Below are 21,787 nucleotides of genomic sequence, written 5' to 3'. Positions count from 1 at the left end.
AGTCACCAGTCTGCTTCTTTTGGAGGGAATGGGGAGTTATCCATGGAGGACGGCCAATTCTACAAACACATTTTACATTATTCAACAGTTGTTTGAATCTGATGTGTATTGGTCAACTTATTTAATCATGATGTAGACAGATTTAGGTTGACACAAATCAAAGTATACTTTAAACCCTTCTCAGCTGCGAAGTCGGGGCTTTTCAGAGAGAACTTTCTGTCCCTGGTGACAGTGCTTTTCATCTGTCATCTTGAGAAGCCTGAATTAGGTACATTGGGGGGGATTTTTTTGTTTGTTTATTCTAGGTTATTGACTTTTTAAAAGTTTATAGTAAAACTATCAGAATGTGTCGTGTTGAACCTTAGGGGAGCTATTTAGTGCTTTGAAGCACTAACATAGGTTGGATGTGCTCATATTAAATCTTTTTTTTCTTTTTTTTTTTTTTAAGGTATTGCAGATGGTGTAAGCTTGAAGACGTTTATATTCAGAGATGCATTAGCTAAACTTTTCTTTTTTTAATATCCTGTTTAAGCCAGTGCACGTATACTTTTTTAGATTTGAACCTGGTTTTATTTTCCTAATTTATTTTCCTAATAAGCAGTTAGATTAAGTTCATGGAAGCTAGGCCCTCATAAGATAGGACTGCAAGGGTATTTGCATCGGTTTCACGAGTTGAGTTTTAAAAGAGCACCTTTTGTTTAAACAAATTTGAGAATAATCATGTCCTACCTAATTTGGCTGGCAGCCCGGAAAATGCCAGTGGGTTAACTATTAAGAAAGATACAATCTTTAGTTTTTCCCCTGAAGCTTGTAAGTTGACTCGGCCATCTCTTCTCTTTGCGTTTGGAGATTTGGGACTTGCAATTGTACAAGCTCAGGTACAAGAGAGCAGACAGAGCCTCGTTAATGTTTAAATGTTGTTATCTCAGTAGTGGACTCATTGGGAGCTGCGGGACTTCAGCTGGGAGTTAGGAAGTGTATTTTAAGTCTTCCTGTTATGTCTGTCTATAACACTGGTTTCAGTTGCTCATTACTCACCTTCTGTCCCCTTGGTGAGAACCTCCTCCATCTCCCCCAGGTTAATGGCTCTTGTTTGATATCTTCATGGGAGCTTCTCTTGCCTATGCAAACTTATTAGATTTATTCATCGAAGTGTGAACTCATCCCTCATTCACCGTCATTTCCCAGGTATAAGACTTAAGCAACTGCAGTTCTGCGTTTTTCTGTGCCGTTTGGAAAAACTGATGAATTATCTATTTGTATGCAAGTTTCTTCAGCAGGGCAAAAGCTCATGAACGTTTCTTAGAGCCTATGCACATGCGTGAATGAAAGGAATTGTATTTGGAAATCAACTTAATTGAATGGCAAAGGGAGAGCACCAAACTTTATGCAGCTACAGCAAGAAATACCTGAGCTTGTTTGCTGAGTAGCACCTTCATTACATTAAGGTGTTTGGCTTAAATTAAAACTCTGTGTAGATTTCTGGCCCCAGAGTGCTGGGCTGAATGCAGCCACTGAACCAGCATAACATTTTCTGCCTTCTGATTTCTGTCAGTTTATTAATGTGTGTGAAATTAATTTTGTAAGCAGGTAAACATCACTTAAAGGGAAGAGTAAGGCAATGATTTAATTTGAAGAGAAGTTGAAAAGCATGCCACTGAACTGCTAGGTTGACAAAGCTTTCTCTGAACTTCAGCCTGAGAAAACATTTGGCAAGTTGGAAATAAGCGACGTAGTAAAAGTATTAATCTGTTGTGCCAAACTTGCTGTTATGTTATGATGCTTGATTTTTGTATGCTTATGAAATAGTGTTCTGTCAAAACAAGTAAAAATCTTGCATTGGCCATTGCATTGAAAGGCCTGGGAAGGAGCGAAGTAGGTCAGGTTACCATTAGTTTCTGGACTGCGTAGAAGCTCACGGAAGATATAAACCATGTACATAGCTATGCGTTGATTCTATTTATAGTGTAAGAAGCTATGTCAACTCTCAGTTTTTCCTTTCTCCCTTCCTATCTGAGTTCATTTTTCATCTCTATTCTCAGTTCAGTTTGCCTTCCCTTTGCCAGCTGGAGAGCTGGCAGCTTTGTCCAGCCTGTTAGAACTTCAGCCACAGGAGAGTAGTCACCCCAGCCTGGGGTCACTCACTTGTGGTCCTTGCCTTCAGTTGTTTTTTTCCTAGAAGAGCAGCTCTACCCTGTGCTTGCCAGAAGATTACCCAAATAGCTGGTATTTGAAGTAGTTGGGGTTGGTTCGTTTGTTTGTTTGTTTTAATCTGCAGGTAAGATGTAACAGAAAATACTCCTTTGCTAATAGACAAGTTGGATGGCTGTGGTGATAACTTAGTATTAGGAGAGAGGGCTTAAAGACAAATGATTCAAGGCTGCTGCAATACGTCCCTCTGTTCTTTATGTTAGCTTCTAAGTCAAATTTGCAGATTCCCAGTCTCTCTTAGGGACGTGTGAAGTACTGCACTATTTAATTTTTAAGCCAATAAGCAATAGTTTGCGTTCCTCTTGCAGATTCTCCAGTTGACATTGATTGAAAGGCCTGAATTTTAATGAAGGCATCTTCACAGGTGCTAGTATTTCTCTCCAGCTTTTCTAGTTTCAGTGGTGACTTCTGTGAACACTTGGTTCTCTAGCCTTGCCTCCTAGATCATGGAGGATATCAGCATAAAGGTTTACTCAGATGAAAGTTAGTATTGAAATACTTGGATTAGCTGTGTCCCAAAGAGTTTATTTTTTGCCTTTCAGCTTCCTCTGTTTTGGGTAAGGCTGACAGGAGTTTCTCCCCAGTTGATATTTTCTTTGTGTTTCAAGTTTACATCTCTGTGAAGAATTTGCAGGAGAAGACTGTGAATCCAAGCCAAGTTGTACCACATTAGCAGGTTTAAGTCAGTCATCTGGACTGTGATCATTCAAGGTAGAACCAATACAGTCTTTTCCTTGAGTTTGATTATCGATTTGTACACCTTTTGAAAAATTCTAGTGATGTGCTTAAACTGAAATGTATTTCCTCAGGGTTGTTGTTTGTCAGGGATGAAAAAATTCTTGAACTAGAAACAGATCACGGATGGACCAGTCAGGGACAGGTCAGATGTTTTCGTTTTTCTCTTTGGTTCTTCATTATAGTGGTGGGTTTAGAGTTGGGTGGTGGTTGTTTCTTTTTTTGTTTGACCCATGCCAAGGGTTTCCAGTGAAGTCTTTGTGAGAGCATCTGATGAATTTTGGTAGGAAGTCATCGTTCTTACATTTAGACGTCTTGTTTTGCTCACTGAGATTTGCAGTTCCTTTGGCAAACAGCAAAAGTGACATCTCCTTGACTGATGCAGCTTTCTTTAATCTGAGCTAAACAATAAAGTTATTTCACATTAATAAATTAATATGACACATGTCCTCTCTCTGTTTTATGTTTGTGGTTTGGGGTTGGTTTCCCCAACCCTCCTCCCCCTTAAGGAATTCGATGTTGTCGTGTAACTGGTATTTTCCCCTCTATCCTAAGAATTTGCTATTGCTTACTTCTCTTAAGAAGCAATACCTAAACTTGTGGGTATCCAGCTGTGAGAGGAGTGGAGAGGACAGAGGACAAAGCTTCAGTCTGCTTACCTACAAATTTTCCTTCTTTATATATGGGTGAGGCTGTGATACTTCTCTGTGAAGAGGATCGAGGCTGCTCCTAATGGAACTCGCGTTCTGTGCTGCACTGATGTGCTGTGCCTCCCAGGGCTGGGTGTCTGAACTGATGGATGATTGTGAACTATGGACTACGGTTTATTCTTTCTGCTGTTACCTTCGTGCATTTAATTGCTAATTGGAATAAGGGCTGACACACTAATGATGCGGATGCTTAGCAAAAAAAAATAAATCTGTAGTTTCAATTAATTCTTCTGTTAACAACTTATTATTGCTTGTTTGGGCTGATAGCCTAAAGTTAGTTTTCCATAGGTAAACATTTTGCAAAGAGAACATCTGTGTGTGAATGAGCGATCAGCAGCTTCTTAAGTGTGTGAGTGCTTGGGTTTGATAGACACAAGTTGGGCGGATTGCAGAGAGGGGAGGGCGCTTTCATGCTTTCTCTATTACTCATGAATTCCAGAGGGTATCTTAGGACAGCGCTCATGTGCTCGGCAGGAGCGCTCAGACTGCAAGAGAATGCTCCTGGGTTAAAGAAGGTTAATATTAAAAGTGTTTGCAAAGGAATCCAGAGAGTGAACAAATCCAGTGTGTGATTTAAATATATTATTTGCAGAAATGAAGATTACTGAATGCTTAAAAGTTGTAATGCCCAAGAAGCACAAAGAGGGAGACCTTATTTTCTATTAAGAAAGTGCAAGTAATAACTGGAGTTGAATTCATCTGTTACTTTTAGGAGAGAACTGAGGAGACAAGCAGCTCGCTATTTTGGAGAGCTAACAACTTTATTGTTCATAGCCTAAACTGCTAAGGAATTTTGGACATTCTGGTCTCAAATGCCTGGCTTTTTTGGCTGTGCTTAACAGTGATAGTTTGGTTTATTTAAAAAAAAAAAAAAGCCACAACCCCAGCATTTTCGCTTTGCCTGACATACGTATATTTGTCAGCTTATGTGTACTGTAAAATGGTAAAACAACAAAACTATGTGACTTCATTATATATGTGGGTCACTTTTTTGTCCTTTCCATGTGAGTAATCTTGCAGTACATGACAGTTTAACACAAACTAGCCTCGTATTGTTTCACAAAGCAATATATTTCCCATGCCCTGTAAATTGCTACCTTTTGTGACTTTCCTTATCATAGTTCAATTGGGGAGAGAGAATTGCCACACTAACAGGCAAAAGCAATGTATATTATGCTACACGGGCTGATTGGTGAATTTGTTTGCTTTCCAATTTGCCGCTAAAGGCTGAGTCATTCCTACTGTTATAACAAATACATATTAGATAAGTTATCGCAGCGAAACTGTTTCTCGTCTCTTGCAGTTAACGATAGCAGAAGTTTTCAGACTCTGAAGTAAAAAACAAGGGCTTTTTTATACATGGGCAGTATTTTAGACTCAAATGATTGTACAAAATGCTTCTGACGTGGAATTTGAATATGGCTGCTCTTTATATTAAATTGGTGACAACTGGCTTTTCCCCAGACTTTCCAGAAAGTGCTACTAGTCCTCTTTTTATTCAGCAACATTGATGTTAAAGATTCTTTTCTTGATTTCCCTTCAGCAAAGAGAACAAGTACCCATTTCAGCACCTTATAAAGGAAACTATGGCAATAGGATGCAAATTTATGCTTCTCTAACTGCAAAATTATCTTTTTGAGGAACAGATGGCAACCAAGTGTGCCCTTGGAAAAAAAACCTCTGTATTGGCCAAGGAGACCTGGGAGCTATCCTAAACTCTCAATGCTAGGTTTTTTAGCTCAGTGAAAGATGTTTTGGTCATTTACATGCATGAAGACCTTTTCATACCCGAGTCTAACCCGAAATGATTTTAGTGAGAATTGGCATTGCTCTGGCTATTCAGTCTCAATGCTTTCTTCATACTGAATGAGCTTTAGTAACTGTTTCATGCAGATGTTGAGCAACAACTAACTTTGGGGTTTAACTTACATGGTACTTCTCAGCAAAACCACTTAAATTATAATTTTCCTGTTTTTAGGAATGATGGAGGATTGGATCTGGATTTGCTCTCAGCACTGTTCATGGTCTGTGAGAGCTTGATAGGGTTTAAGTGGTACATGGGCCTTTTTTCAAGTGGATTGGCTTTCAGTGGAAACTGAATATCTTCTTCTTCCAGCCCAGCTTCGCTTTTGTTTTGTTCCTTTTTTCTCTGTAAGAACGGAAATTACAGAACCCGTATTGCATTATTTGGTATCTTTAACTCACTGTTTTGATTTTTGTGGGTTTATCTTCCTGCAGCAAAACTGATAAGTAATGACTTTGCCAAATATTAGGTCACATTACTTGGTACATGTAATATGTTTACATAACATGAGACCTGCAATGATGACTACACTGTGATTACAGTAGAGAGATTGAGAAGCTGAAGTGCCCAATCTCAAAATTACAACTGTATTTTAATTTTGTAGTTTTGAGTACTTTTCTTGCAGTGTAGTCACTTCCATCTTGTGTGAATGAAGTTTGTCTTAATTTTTAGGGTTTTTTTCTAGCCACAGTGCTATTTGGCAAATACCGTATTCTTATTTCTGCCTAGAAGGAGCTACCAAAAAATTGCTTCTTCCATTAGTAGAGTATATATGGAAATAAGGATTTAAAATGTTTGCTGCTATAGCAAAATCCATTCTGCTTATATGTGATATACAAATATCTTACTGATTGAACTGCAAGTGTTTTGTTTCTCAGCCCACTCAAAGCAGTTTCTTGCAAACAGGGCAAACTGTGGAAAGCTTTATTTGTTAACATTTAAAAAAAGGGGGAGGAAAAGTTAAAAATCATCAGCATAAAGCAAAAAACACACTGAAAAGTTGATTTGATATACTTTTAATCTGATGGATTATATTTTCACAGTTTATTTGGAAAACATATTTTATGTAAATGAGGTGAAAGTTTGAAGTCTGGATGTCTGACTTTAAATTCTAACAACAAACAAATCTAGACAGGAATGATTGTGTTTAAAAGTTTTGGTTTGTTTTTTAAACAACAAGGGTTGAGGTTAGTAGTGCAATGGATAGTTGGTAGAAATTACCTTTTTTGCTTTTCTTTTAATGTTACGACTTTTTGCGGAAGCATATATGCAATATACGTTTTGCAGTATATTGTCACTGCAGACATCTAAGTGCTGTGGTGATAGTGGGTGACTTGGCCTGGAAAACTTTGTTATGATCTCTTTCAAAAACCTGAAATCATTACTGTTTCCAGCAAATGCATAAAGATATGAGGATGTGCTGTACAACAAACCAGCCATGCAAACTGATAGCTAATCAAACTAATTGGACCATCTTTGGCTAGCAAGATGGCCAGTTTGTTTCACATGCACATCCGCGTGTGTGTGGACTCAAAATCCAGAACACTGTCTAGTGGTCTTTCAGGTCAGCTGAACTAAGTGCAGCACGAAAAGTAAAATATACTACTGTACTGGGAATCGTTTGATGTCAGAAGGTTATTGCGGATTGCTGTTTGGTGTCTGTTTTCGATTTTTCACTTCTTGACTAAAAAGGATGTTTTTGTTATACATGTAGGCTTGTTTCAACAAAGGTTCAAAGACCACCTATGTACAGGACAAAACACAAGCCCAAGAATGCACTTGGACTGATTGAGTTAAATGGGCTAATGGTCTTGTCTAAAAAGTCTCCTCAAAATAAAGTTTGACACTGCATTTTGAGGAGGAATTCTTTGCACTGGAAACACAGGAGAAAAAAAAAAAAAGGCAAAAAAGATAGCTGTCTCTGAACTTGAGTCTGGAAAAAAAAAAAAGAGTATTCTTATCACAAGGAGAGCACATGCAATTTAATTATACACAAGACATTTTTCCTCTCTTGTATTTCATTCACGGGAGGGAAGTCTGAAGGATTAGTCACAACATAAGAGCAGCCCCACCTTCCATACCTTAATTAACAGTGTTCCTCTCCATGTGTTTCATGCCATTGTGGCAGACATCTGTTTATGTTCAAAACCAGGTTTTAACTAGAAAGAAAACACAGATAAAAAACTCTTTTCCCATTATTTGTAACTTATTTTTTCTGTTGCTTATGTATGAATTACTTAAGAATTAATACAGATAAAATGTAGACATTTTTCTCAAATGCAGATAAAATTAATTATCCCGTTTGATTCTTTGACTCTAGGCTATGGTGGCTTGTTATCCAGGCAATGGAACAGGATATGTGCGCCATGTTGATAATCCAAATGGAGACGGAAGATGTGTTACGTGTATATATTATCTTAATAAAGACTGGGATGCCAAGGTATGCAATAATTTCTTTCTATAGCCTTTTTTCTTACATATGCTTGGCTAATGCACCTTTACTACAAGTCATTGTTCATGTCCTTATTTCTGTGCCTTAGTTGTGTTCTTACATGAACTGTGGTTATCCTTTGCCCCACTGATACTGCAGTTAGTGAGAGCAGATAGACATGGTACTTTTATTTTCAAGGTTTTAAATGAAGCCAGCAACACCTCCTTGACAGTGAGACTGAATGAAAGTTACATGTTTTTCATGTATGTTTCTTAATTATACATGTAAGTACCTGCTAGTATCCAAGTTTCATAAATATCTGATTATGCCACGGATCGTTTTTAGTTTATTTCTTCTTATATTCATGTTGAATATTCAGTTTACTGTTTGTGCAACTAGAAATTGAGTATGCTTATAAAAAGAAGGACACTGTAGCTTGGGAGCAGTTTCATATAAGCCAAGTGTTACGGTTATTGTTGTATTACTATAGTTCAGTCTATAGCACAAGTCTTTGTGTCATTGTAGATACAGGGTGTAGAATAGATAAGGATTTATAACACAGTTCAAGTGGTCTAAGAATTTACTACAAATAACTCGAAACTTTCCATAGATATAGTGACTCTGATAAAGTAACTTTAATAAGAATTATTAGGTAGATTTGAAGAGTGGATGTAGCTAACTGGCTGTATTGAAAGCATGAGAGAATAATGCAAAGATATCTTTGTTCCTTGATTGCTGTGCAGTTAAATAGGGAGAAGTTTCTTCTCATTGTATACAAAAAAAAACAAAACAAAACAAAAACCAAAAAAAAAACCCCTACTGATACTTCTATCATACTTAGGAAGTAGCATGTGAGGAGCATGTAAGCACTCAGTTTCTGTGAATCGAATGCACCAGGTACGGATAACACAGATTGCAGCTGAGAGTTTTTCTTTTTTCTTTCTTTTTTTTTTTTTTGGCTTTTCTTGAGTGCTATCCATTTTTTATAAGAGCTGGATGAGACAATGAGACTGATAACATACACGCATGAAACTGGTAGATCAGAAAGCTGAGTCAGAAATGGATGCACTTGAAGTTTTCTGACTAGTTTTTTCAAATGTCAAATTTGATCTTTCAGTTAGAAAATAAATTACTAGCTTTTTTTGCCATGATGGCATCTTCTCATGTAAGTGCACTGGTTGTACAGACCACCTTAAAATGCAGTTTTTTGGGGAATTTTTGGTTGATGTACTGTTTCTCTCCTGGAAAAAAAATGAATACGTAGAGTGTATATATCATAGAGTGAATATGAGAGTGTAAAAGTCAAGGCAATTGCATTTTCACAATAACTGAGAAAAATTTACTGGCTGGATATTTAATTTATAAACAAAGGTATTTAATTTCCTGCAAAATCTATTTTTAATTACAAATTAATATAGTACCAACTATATTGGTTAGCAAAGAAAGAAGCTCAAACTTTGTCACTCCTTGTTTTACTGATTTAGATCACAATTAAAAAACAGTGATTTGTATCAATTTACCTTGTTAGTACTTGCACTGTTGTGACTTTCTCATGAAGGCATACGGTGGCCATCTATAGTTAGATTTAACAACATGAGTACTGTCAGTAGGAAGAAGTTAATGTGACTTAAGTAACCGCACCTGCTTGTGCTGTTGTCTAGACATGCATAGATAGGTCCAACTGTTTTTTCAAAGCCTGAAAGAGATCTAAATTGATGAGGAGTAATACAGATTCGGGCTTTAGTTTGAAGTTTCCTAGTCTTTCCTCGTCATAATTACAGAAACATGACATAAACCCGTGCTACTGCTAAATGAAACAATCTCTTTAATGGGAAAGGGTGAAACTCAGATGTGAAATACAATGTTTCTCTCATCTGTATTGGCATGGTTTTAGCTGCCTGTGTATTATCAGTCAGTGTTGTCCATTTTTTGCAAGTAGGTAAAGCAGCTAAAAACCAACAAATTTAAACCCACAGTTTTTTACTTGAACGTGACTTGAGGCTTAATGTTTGCTAGTATTCTGAAATTACTCAGTGAAAAATGTGTAGAATGTTTTGTTAAATGAAATGTATCAACAGATGTAGTCTGAACAACTTTCTCTACAACTACTTGAAAGGACACTGTAGAGAGGTTGGTGCTGGTCTCTTCGCACAGGTAACTAATGACAGAACGAGAGGGAATGGCTTCAAGCTCCAACAGGGTAGGTTTAGACTGAACATTAGGAAAGAATTTTTCACAGAAAGAGTGGTCGGGCATTGGAATAGGCTGCCCAGGGAGGTGGTTGAGTCACCATCCCTGGATGTGTTTAAGAGACGTTTAGATGTGGTGTTGGGGGATATGGTATAGGGGAGAACTTTGTAGAGTAGGGTAGATGGTTGGACTCGATGATCCCAAGGGTCTCCAACCTGGACGATTCTATGATTCTATGTAGATTCATAAAATAATGTAGATTCATAATTTCTGTAGCATCTGATATAAGCTTTTATTTCAGTTCCAAGTGGCTGAAATATTTTCAGTTGTGATATTCAGTACTTTTAAATACACTGAGACATTGTTTTCAAGCACTGGTTTTAAATACTTAATTTGTAGGTAAGTGGAGGCATCCTTCGAATATTTCCAGAAGGTAAAGCCCAATTTGCTGATATTGAACCCAAATTTGATAGACTGCTATTCTTCTGGTCTGATCGCCGCAACCCTCATGAAGTACAGCCAGCATTTGCTACAAGGTAGGGCTAATGGACTCTGTATATTGCGTGATGCCTTTTTTTATCAAAAAAATGAGTGAATCCTATTGAGAAATGAGTGACACTATGAATTATGACCTGATCCCAGGTCTTCCCATGTACAGTTCCAGTTGCACTATGACAAGAAGGGATTTTTTTTTCTATCCTCTGCTGCTGAGTTTGTACTGATGTCTGATCTCTTATTTTGGGAGAAACATCCTCTTGGGTTGGTAGGAGGGGAGGAATGGAAACACCAGAGTGTACTTGACAGAAAACTGGGTAGGAGCACACAGAGCCATCGTGGTCCCTTTCCTCTGTCCTTAGCACCTTACTGTGTTACGGAAAGATTGGGTACCTTACTTTTATGTCCTCTTTTTGTTGAAGCAGAGGGAGTTCTTAGAAGACAGTTATGTTCACTCTCCCTTCTTTATTCTAGGGGTGGCTTAGTTTATTTTGGGAATTGGGAGAGGGCTGTGGGGAAGAAATGACCATTGATACACAAATCTTTTCTTTCTCTGGAGTATTAGAGGAGTTGCTCCCAGTCTGAGTCACAGAAGGAACTTGTTATCTCCTTTGTCCCTCACTGTAGGGCAGTGGATGATGCTAAAGGTACCTGCATTCACTGCCCCCACATCTTGAGTAGCGTTTCCAGGTAGCGTCAGTAGGTAAATCATTGGAGTCCTTGATCCAAACTTCCTGTTGCCCGTGTCGCAACACGTTTGGATTGCCAGAGCACTGAACATTGGCTGGAGCTGTGAGATAACACTAGTACCTTTGCAAGACGTAACTTGTAACTTGAAACTGCCATCGGCGTGTCCTTTTGCAGCCTTTTGGGAGGCTCTCCCCTCCCCCTTTGTGCTCCAAGCAGAGTCAGAGGGTGAAATGCCATTTACTAAAGCTCCTTAAAGTCTTTTCTCAATAGCTGGCATTTCATATTTAAATCCTCTACAGCCAGTGGAAAACCGGAGGAGCTGTGTAAGAAGAGATAGTTAATCTTCCCGTATGGCAAACGTCCAAAAAAAGAGCTTCTTGCAGTGTGACTCAGTGATGGACTTGACCGAGAAAAGTAAAAGATGAGGGCAAGGTGATACGGACAGAGAGTGTATTACAGGTTCTGGGCAAGAACTGTAATAGCAACTCATCAGGAAAAACCAGCGTAAACTTCCAGCATCAGTGTCACCCTTTCAATGACTGTTCAGACAATACCTATTAATAGAAAAAATAACAAAACAAACCTGCTTACTTTGTCCTTTATGAAATGTTGGGGTTTTTTTCTGTCAGACTGCAGCAGTACCATCTCATTTAGGTTGTGTTTTATGTCAAGTGCTTTGCTGTTTTTGTTGTTTATAGTTCAGGAGTTCTTTTTCCATCCGTTTCCCTAGGTACGCAATAACAGTGTGGTATTTTGATGCAGATGAAAGAGCACGAGCTAAAGTAAAATATCTAACAGGTAATCTCTTGTTAATATCTTCTGTGTTGTGGTTTTTTTTTTTTTTTTTTTCTGAAGAGTAACTAAGTAGTCCAACTTCACCTGCTCGGCCCACCCTGTGCACAAAAATGGGGAGAAAAAAACAGTGTAACTCAGAGAGCCAGGTTTGATAGGGAAGGTGACCCAGTGGTTGAGCTGCTGGGCAGTGACATGGGAAATCCAGGTCAGTGCCTTGTCCGGCTAACGCTTCCTCTCTGAGACCTGAGGCTGCTCAGTATTTTTATATGGGGGGGTGCAGCTTCTCTCTAGTCCTGCCTCCCTAATAGGTGTGGAGGGTAAACAGAGACTGTGAGGCACTGCAGAACTGAGAGCCGTGGAAATAGTTTTGATCAAATATAGTGATTCCACAAGTGAATACAACTTAACTGGACTAGAAAATCTCTCTATCAGAAAAACAAAAGCCTAAAATTAAAATCTGGAATCAAAGCATGGAGCTACTTCCTCCACTTCCAATTCCACATATCTAGCATCTGTTTTCCTTTTCTGGCTTCTCCCTCAAGAGGAAGTTGATCTAATTTTCCTGTTCAAATTAGCATTATAAGGAGAAATGGTCTAGGACTTCTGTCATTCTTGTAATTGCCATCACAATTTTGTGTTTGTTACAGTAGTTTAAAAATAAACCAAAATCAGGTATACCACAGGTGCACTTGTGCACTGGGCCATTTTCTCCACGGTTTCATCAAGAGCTCTGAAACCGATGATGCTGAAGACATGGGCTATCATTTCCAAGTGAGATTCATCACTGGGAGGCATCCGGAGTTCATGAGTAGCCCCAGAGCTATGTAGCGGCTGCGAAAGCTGCAGTTTAGTTCAGTCCCCCTTGGTGCAGCCATGACTTTGTGCATTTGGGGAGCGCTAAGCGATGCAGCTCTTGCCTGGCTTGCGAAGAAAGTGGGGGGAGTCCCTCAGCTCCGGCCGGCCAGGCTGTCCTGTCCCACTGCTCGGTGGCGCATGCCCTGCCAGGCACGGTGACTTCCCAGGCGGTCAGGAATGCCGGATGACGCCTGCCTGGTCTCTGCAGGAAGCCTGTCTGTCTGTCTGCAAGCTGAGCTTGGCGTCACAGACGCATGACCGCTCAGCTCCTGGAGCCAGCCTCGCTGGATCAGAGCTGTTGTGGTCATCTCACGCAGTTTCAGCTGCTGCTCGTTCGGAGAGAGCGCAGGGAAGTGGTCCGGCTGGGCTTGTGTCTGCAGGGGAGGTGCTGCCCCCCGACCGCCCTCCCTTTCCAGGGTCCCCCTAAACTGCAGGCACTTAAGGAAGGAAGGCTGGGTTGGAGGCGTTGTTTAAATTTCGGTATCAGTTTGCTCTGTAATTGATTTATATTTTCGTATTATTGTGATTCCAGTGTCATTTCCCATCAAAATCTCATTCTTTGCTCTTAATCTGCAGCAAGAATTGTGCAAGATGCTTTTTATTTTCCATTGATACTATAATATACAGTTATAGAATAAAATGCCATAAAATAGAAAACTCTTCATTTTTGGCTCAGTGTAAGTCTAACAAAAGCCACACAGAATATGTGCAAATATTTCTTGAATATGAGGTACTGTGTCTGTTAACGTTTTGAGAGTCAAGCTTTTTTGGAGTACCTGAAGGTCAGTTTTCAGAGAGAAGGACAGAAAAGGTATAGGTTTTGTTTTGTTTATTTTTAGCAGCAAGTCAAATGGAACACTGCATTTTAAAAATCCCTCAGAATTTCTTTACAAAGGTAAATATCCAGAAACTCTGGATATTCTGATCCAGAATAATGGACAATGTCCTCAAGTTCTCACTTGAGGCTTACCTTAAAGCTTACCTTTGCTTGTAAAGGCTGAAATGATGAATTTCAAAACTGCACATGTCATGTGAAGTATCTAGTTTTCTACTTGGGCAGCCAAATAAACGCCAGCTTTCAGAGATGATGAGTAACCACAGCTCATTAACTTTACAGAGCACAGGATACAGAGCATATATACAAAAATAATGTAACTTGCTAGATCATATGTACTAGACAATTTTCAAAGTATTCTCTTAAAAGTAATCTGGAAGGCAATGTAGCAATTCTGTAGACTGTACTTTGATAAGTGCTGAAAAATAATACCAATTTCCTTTTCATATTTCTGCAGGTGAAAAAGGTGTGAGGGTTGAACTTAATAAACCTTCTGACTCAGTTGGGAAAGACGTTTTATAAGCCTTTGATTTAGCAACTCCCCTTGCTATTCTCCCTGATAAATCTTGATGCTATCTATTAACTTTTGAATGTGAATAACAAGATAAAGGAAAATCAACAACAAAACAACATTTTAATAAAGAAGCAAACAGTGTTTCAATGTTGCATCAAATAGAAGATTCTTTGACTGCTGAAGCATTGTACTATGTGATTGTGACTCCAGGCCTGTGACTGCTTATGTGAAGAAGATAAGCAATCAGTAAGAAACAGCATATGCATCTGGACATAAATAAGTGCCCTACATAGAATTTGTTCATCCTTATATTTTGCCAGACCTGTCATCCAGCTGAATCCAATTCATCTCTCCTTTTTTTATATGGTAAAAGTTTGAATTTTGGGTAATTTTTGTATGACCAGGTACAGTTTATCAAAATTGAGTCTTAAAAAAAAAAAAAGAAAAACTGAAAAAAAAAAAGAAAAAAAATTTACAGTATTCTCCAAAATCACATGGATCTATTTTTGTAAAACTGTTCATACTGTTCTCCTCTGCCATGAAAGACCTAATTTAATGTAAGGGTTGCCAGTAACTGATAATCACTTTAATTTTCTTTACACCTTAAGTCAGAAAAGGAGCACTTTAATTACCAGCTAAGAACCTGATTGTTTTATATCATATCTCACACTAATCTTAACTTTTAAAGATTGCTGCTGTATTGTTTTTTTGACTATGTCCTCCTGAACCTTATTAACAGAAGCAAATCAGTATCTCGCTATTAGTAACATTCAGTTTGTGGTTTTGTATGTTGAATCCACAGAGGGGAAGTTTCTGTCTCTGTTTTGTTTATTTTTGGTTTGGTTTTTGGGGTTGTTTTATTTTGGTTTGTTTATTTTTTAAGTGACTGGCACTAAGTGAACTTGACACTATCGGTTGCTGTCATTGGCTTTGGGGACCTGGTAAATACCATCAAGTTACAAAAATATACAAGGGCTTTCCTAGGCTATTAGAGGTACCCAGAACCTCCTTATGTACTTGACAGAAAATTTTGAGCTTTCTCCCTTTTCTAAAGAATACTTGCCACCCTCCTTTCCTTTGTATATAAGTTAATAGAATATCTAAAATTCACATTTTTTTTTTTAATTTCCTTTTCAAATGTTGGTGTCCCAAGCAGTCTCTAAGTTGACACCTTGATCTATTATATAGTATCAAGGAGATGGTCAGCACACTGAAGCTGAAGTGCATCACTGTAGGCTCCTTGTGCAATACATCTTTAGGTTTTCACTGTGCTGAAGGATTTCCCCAAAAAGGCACTGCCCTTTGACCAATACTGAGGTATATATTTAGTAAGAAAACTTTTATTTTCTTTGACATTGTTTTCATTTTGTCAAGGAAAGGGGACATCACAGAATAAAAGTGAGATGTGCAGAAACTTTGATATTCTTATTTTTAAGAAATGGATGGTTTGGACACTGATTTTTTTTTTTGTTCTTTTTTTTTTTTTTTTTCCTGAGCTTTAAAAGCTTGAGAAAACAAAAGCAAACCTATAAAAGACAGCATTCATATTTACAGGAGTTTGGGGGTTGATCAGCTTACCCACTGCAGTTTTCTATCTGTCCCTTATTTCCTTACTTAGCCAAAACAATGTGAGTGTACAGAAATATTTCTGTATATATTACAACTTGTGACAATTTTAGCATCTGTATAGTTTGTATTCAATTAGAGACCTTTTCTATGGAAAGCTCAGTAATTTTTTATTAAAAAGATTACTATTGTTCATGTAAAACATGAAAAAGCTAATTGTTTAGTAACAAACTGACAGAAAGGGGAAAAAATTCAGTATCGGTATATCATTTAGGAGAACCAACAGAAATCCCAGTTTTGTTTTGATTTCGCTTTTCCTTTTTTTAGTAAGTTCTTGCCCTTTACAGTTCTCTTCCTCTTTCCTCTTTTCTTCCCAGAAAAACAGACAGGATACCTTTACTGTAAGTGCCTCTGCCAACCTGGCCAAGGAGTGCAAATCTTCATTACTGTCTGGTCTGCAGTGCATTTAGGCTACCAGTGAAACAAGCAAAAAAGCCACCTCTTCCACTTCATCTTCTTTAGTTCTACTTTAACAGAGGTTTGGTTGGTTTTGTTCTAGAAATGTAAGCATAAGCCTTTAAACTCATTTCAGTCCCTCTGTAATTCAAACTTCTGCAGTTACACGGCGTATCAAATTCTAATCACACTGTAGGTTTGTGCTTGCCAGACAGGTTTAAAAAGTGCTTAATTTTTCACTCCATGTAAGTCATTACAATAGGGTCAACAAATCAGGTCAGCCATCTCTTCCATGTCCTTTAGAAACTGTTCATTTCATGTCGGTTGAATATTCAGTCTTGAGCATCATCAAGCAGGTCGTTGTTTTAAAACTATTTTTTAAACTGTCTTATGATCTGTATGTGTCTAGTCCTGGTTAAAGATAAAGCTTCATAATGCTATTTTTATTCATGATGTTAGCCAGCTGTAAAATATGAGACCTTTATCTATAGCAGGCAAAGAAATTCAGGATTCATTTACAGGTTGCCTATAAAGTTGTGTAATTTGAAAAGCAGTGTTCATTATGAGAGAGCTCTCAAGTTGCTTGTAAAGCTAATCTAATTAAAAAAGATGATGTATAAAGGTTCTTGAAGCTGTGGTTATTTGTAATTTATGTAACTTAAAAACTACCCTTAGCAACAAATTTATAAATGTCCCCTGACAAGCGGAGCATGTGGATTTTTGGTGGGTTTGTGGGGTTTTCTTGTTTTGTTTTGTTGTGCGGTTTTTTTGGGTTTTGGTTGTGTTTGTCATATTTTTTGTTGGTGGTGGTTTTTTTTAGTGGGAGCTGTTCCTGGTCTGGAGAAGGGTCTGCTGTTTTTTCAGATAGCCTACAGTTACCTGGGTGTGGTGATTGTTTTTCCTGATGATTTTCTCCCTCAAAACCAGCACCGCATTTAGGCTGACTGGAGACTGATGATGGACATTAGAGGCAGCTCTAGTTTTTTCACCACTTTCTGACAGGTACATGAGGTGCAAAACTAACGTCCTCTTCAAACAGGATTTGTAAGGTTTAGTGGGAGCTCTTCAGTTTTATGTGACTCGCAGTGAGTTATGAGCCCTTTGAAAATGGCAGAAGAATGTTAGAGTCTACATCTGGCTGGCTGTGCTTCTGCCATTGCTGTAACTCCTGTGAAGCCCCCCTGCGTGTGCTTGACCATCTTGTACCGGTCCAGGAAGAGTTACCTGGAGCTCCAGGTGAGTCTGTCAGCCTTATTGGCACTTGGGTACCTGTGGTGCTCAGTTCTGCTCTTTCCAGTGTGTTAGGCTGCAGCAGGACTGAGCTGATCCCAAAGAGTTTTGAGGCTTTTTCCATGCTTCGGCGCTGTATAACTTCTTACATGTCCTCTTGAAATATTCTCTTCCCCATCCTTGTTTTACATTCAACAAGGAAGAAGCCTTCTAGCACTTGCAACCATTCTATGTAGACCTGATGTTGTTTTTAATTACCACTGAGCACAATATGCGGGGGGATCGTTCTGTATAGTAAAGTCAAACAGTGCAGCAGGGAAAGATGAAATCACTCTTGGGTGTTTCTCAAAAGAAAGACGCAAATCTGAGAGGAAGCTTGCTGGCAGCCTAAATCTTACATAAAACATCTGGCAGTGCTGACCACTTTAAGGTCAGGAGTGGAAAGACCACACATCTCTTAAGTCACGTTGATAAGTATAATGAGGCTGGAAAGTACCATTCTTCTGCCTGCTGAATGCTTTGAAAAAGAGGGGAGACTGCTAAGTGACAAGAGCAAACTGAAAATCTCAAAACCCCGGATGTCTAGTGGATGCCTGGCGTGTGTATCTTGCCTGCAGGCGTGTAGATATGCAGATAGCTGCATGCACATGCAAATACATAGTGGGAATTTATGAGTACTCAGCAGTGAAGACTGAAAAAATTCATGAGACTTGGTTTTGGATCTCACCTCCTTTTTTCTTTGGGGGCGAGGGTATGGATCCACAGTCTCCAATAGTCAGCTTTCACATACAATATTTACTTAGCTATTTTGTGGATGTAAAGTAAAGCTCGGATGTAAATAATTGCTGCAAATGCATTGAAGCCTGTTTCTGGTATTAGACTGCTGCAAGACTTGTGTCCGCTTCAGAGCGTCTGGTGAATCTGAGTTGCCTGACGCTGCCTGGTGGGGGTGGACAGCAGCTGACAGAAGCAGGTTCAAGGTCCTCTGTCCTACCAGACAAAACCAGTTCCAGAGAATTCGCTCTGTTGACTTTTGCTACCACTTACTCAGTTCCATCAAGCTTTTCCCCATCGCTTTGAAGTTGAGTGAATATACAGCATGTTTATCCCTTTCCTGAAATAAGGAAAAAAAAAGTGCCCATAGTTCCCAGACGGACAAGCCAGGGACTAAAAGTTGACTCTGAAAGTGGAATGGGCAGATGAGATGCAAATCACCAGCCCATTGGGGATAGACTGAAGTACTTAGCAGGACAGGGAGAAAGCAATTAATTGAATAGAAGCAGGACAGGAAGAGACTGATGCATGAGACAAAGATAAAACACATGTGGAGGGTGGGTATGAGGAATATGGGACATGCCAGGAAAAAATATGCGATAGGCGTCTGCTTTGGGGAGGAACATGAAGTGTGAAGAGAAAGAATACACAATATGTTTGCCTCGGGAAAGACAATTGTTGATGCATCCCTTCTGCCTTTCTCTTTGTGGATGCGTGTTGCAAAATAGCGTATTTTTATCTCTGAGGATGAGAAGTTTGTAACTCTTTGCTTGAACCAGGAGTTGATTTCCCTGTCTTCCAGTTTTAAGTTGTTGGACTCTGGGGATTTTTTTTAATTTTTTTTTTGCCTCTTCCTACGTGTGCCGCTCAGGATTAAACTTCTATTGGTAATGGTTTATGGGTTGTTCAGGAGAACTTCCTATAACTGCTTTGTATATAACATGGTGATAAATGCTGGGAAAGGTGACCAGCTCATTTAACCTATAGCCCAGTTATCTGCACACGGCTAAAAGTTTGCAGGGCATTCTTCACATCTCAGTGGGGAGGGGTGTAAAATACACGGATGGACTGACAACTTGCCAGTATCGCACACAGCTGACTCACTGCTTCAGGGCAGTGTCTAAACTGGAAACCCATTCTTTTTCAAATGCATTTGGGGATGGGAAGTAAAGTTCATCTCCGAATATTCACCGTGTGGATCCAGTACTCCTTGTGGGCCTGTCTGTGTGTCAGTGTGGTTTGTCAGGGTGGAACCAGTTCCTCTCCTGGGGTCATTTCAAGGGCTGATGTGGTTCAATTTTATTTTTTCTTTTAAATGAAAGATGAATCCAGAATAACTAAAATGTAGAGATTTGACTCCTACTCACAAACAGAAAGCCTAGTATCTGAAAATTGTATTGGGTTGTGAGCTGGTATTTAACTACCTAAAGAAGGCAAGGGTCAAACAAAAAGCCAAGCAGAAAAAAAATCAGAACTATTTTAAGGCAAGTCACTTAGGTTGCGAATGTCTTTTGCTTACATTAGCATATGTAAGCAAGCTTTAAAAAGCTATTAATAAAGACTGCATTATAGCAGGGGGCATGGTCGCAGCCCTAAGGAAACCAGAATTTTGGAGCCTGATTAATTGCTGTTGCCATCCTGAGAAGTTTTTCCATACAGTGTAGATAGGAATGAATGTGTTTAAAAAAAAAAAAAAAAAAAAGGTGAGGAGAGAAAAAAAAAAAAGGCGCCCTAACCAGCAACAAACTAAGCATCACCACCCCCAAACCCGAAAAGTGCACTCTTAGCTGTGAGTGAGTGTGGTATCTTGGGTTACCGGAATGGAAGGATATTTCAGAAGAACTGTTTTTATTTGAGCGCTTGGCAGCATCTTTGGACATCAAGGAGGAAATATTTCTGCAAGGAAAATGTGATTATAGACACCACTAGCATTTGGCAAAGGGAATTGGGGCCGTGGGTAATGACCAAATCTGTTTTCTGAGATGAGAGTCCACTTGATGGTGTTCCAATAGTGAAGAGCAAGGTTTGAGCTGTCAGATTGGCCATATTTTATTTCCCTTCGCTTCCCCTTCCCCAGCCACAACATAATAGTCAGTAATGTGGTGCTGGGCACATGTTCTGCACAGTCATATTTTAATGAACAAGCAAAAACTGGTAAAGTTAATTCTCTTTGGTCCTAAATTTTTCCTACATATAGAACTCTTTAATCGGATGTAGGTAGCAATTGCTAAACTTCTGTGATTACTTTGATTTTTCCTCATCTTCATTATGAGAACATTCTAGTTTTTAAAAAAAGCCCTTTATTTAAAATAGAACAAGTAGGAAACAACTGTGTGTAGTTAAGAGTTGCTGCAACTTCATAACCATGCAATGTCATGCAAGGACATAACCAGGGAGGACATGTATTTTACCGTAAAAATTAGTTTTGTACAAACCCAGGAGACCACACCGGGGTTTTTTTGAGCGACCCCGCTGCCTGTGGCTGGGGGGGCGCCGGGAACCGGGATGCCGAAACGCCTCGGGGGCGGGCTCCCAGGGACAGCTGGAAGCAAGAGCGAGTGGCTGGGTCCCCCTGGTGTCCGAACGGGGACAAAGCCTCTTCCTGGGAGCAGAAAAACACGGTTTTACTGTCCTAGAGACGACAAAGAGAGAAGTCGCTCTATTTTACGTGGAGGATGTGCTGCACAAACAAAAGATGTTTTAACTTTTAGCAATCAAAGGATGTGTATTTTGGTTGGGAGGTTTTTTTATTGTTGATTACGATGGTGTAAGCTCTTGTTTAGATACTCATGAGGCAGCTTTATCTACACCTAAACATCCAATGGGGCAGGGATGAAGGATTAGGGGAGATGGGAGATGGTTACACCTCCAGTGCTTACAGCAGGTTTGCAAATTTGCTCTGGTTTCCTCAGGTGAGAGTGCAGGGAGAACAGCAGCTCTGCTTCCCACCTCCTCAGCACCTTTCCTTGCTATTTCTGCTCCCACGCATGGGAGCTCCTACTCCTGCCTGGTCCCTAACCCAGTGCTTTTGCATCCTTCCCAGCTGCGTTAGCTCCCCAAGTGTTGTCTCACATCAGCCGAGCTGCAGGCTTTTGTGCTACACCCCTTACATGGGCGGTGGATTGAATTATGAAATACTTGGCTGAGGAAAATGTTTGGGGTTTTTTCTTCTCCGTGATGAAGGCTGGCAGCAGCCTGGCGCCTGCCCTTCCAGGTGGTCAGGGGCTACCTAAGCCCTTGGCTGAGAGTTGCAAAAAGTGCCTAGAGAGGAGTGGCTACCAAGTCATGGCCAGCAGGGTAGCCTCTGGCTGCTGCTGCCGCTGCCTGCCCTGAGTTGGTGCTGCTTGACAAAAGCCCAGTGTAGCAAGCTGCTGACCCTCTCAGGGGAGCAAACTAGTCTTGAATTGCTGAGGGTGCTCCTCCTCTTTTGGCAGAGGTGGTAGGATTATACACGACACAGGTGAACCGTGGAAGTTCATGAGGCGTACCCTTCTGC

At 39.6% G+C, this 21,787-nt stretch overlaps 1 protein-coding gene across 3 annotated transcripts in view; it reads left to right on the top strand.

The window, feature by feature from the left end:
- Positions 1–16,912, top strand: part of EGLN1 (egl-9 family hypoxia inducible factor 1) — a 38,174-nt gene extending 21,262 nt beyond the window's left edge. The window contains exons 2-6 of one of the 3 annotated variants that reach the window (XR_012463655.1): positions 7,781–7,900; positions 10,481–10,617; positions 11,997–12,064; positions 14,209–14,631; positions 16,209–16,912. Coding sequence is in view for 1 of the 3 variants with exons in the window: in XM_074164109.1 (XP_074020210.1) it covers positions 7,781–7,900; positions 10,481–10,617; positions 11,997–12,064; positions 14,209–14,273 (390 nt within the window). In the remaining 2 variants the exon portion in view is untranslated. Of the gene's footprint in view, positions 1–7,780; positions 7,901–10,480; positions 10,618–11,996; positions 12,065–14,208 lie in introns of all 3 variants that reach the window. The other 2 variants (XR_012463654.1, XM_074164109.1) reach the window with 2 other exon arrangements.
- Positions 16,913–21,787: the final 4,875 nt, after the last annotated feature.

Source organism: Numenius arquata, chromosome 2, assembly GCF_964106895.1.
Source record: "Numenius arquata chromosome 2, bNumArq3.hap1.1, whole genome shotgun sequence".
Lineage (NCBI taxonomy): Eukaryota > Metazoa > Chordata > Aves > Charadriiformes > Scolopacidae > Numenius > Numenius arquata.
Note: the sequence above shows the minus strand (reverse complement) of the source record. Positions and strands in the feature narration are given on the sequence as shown.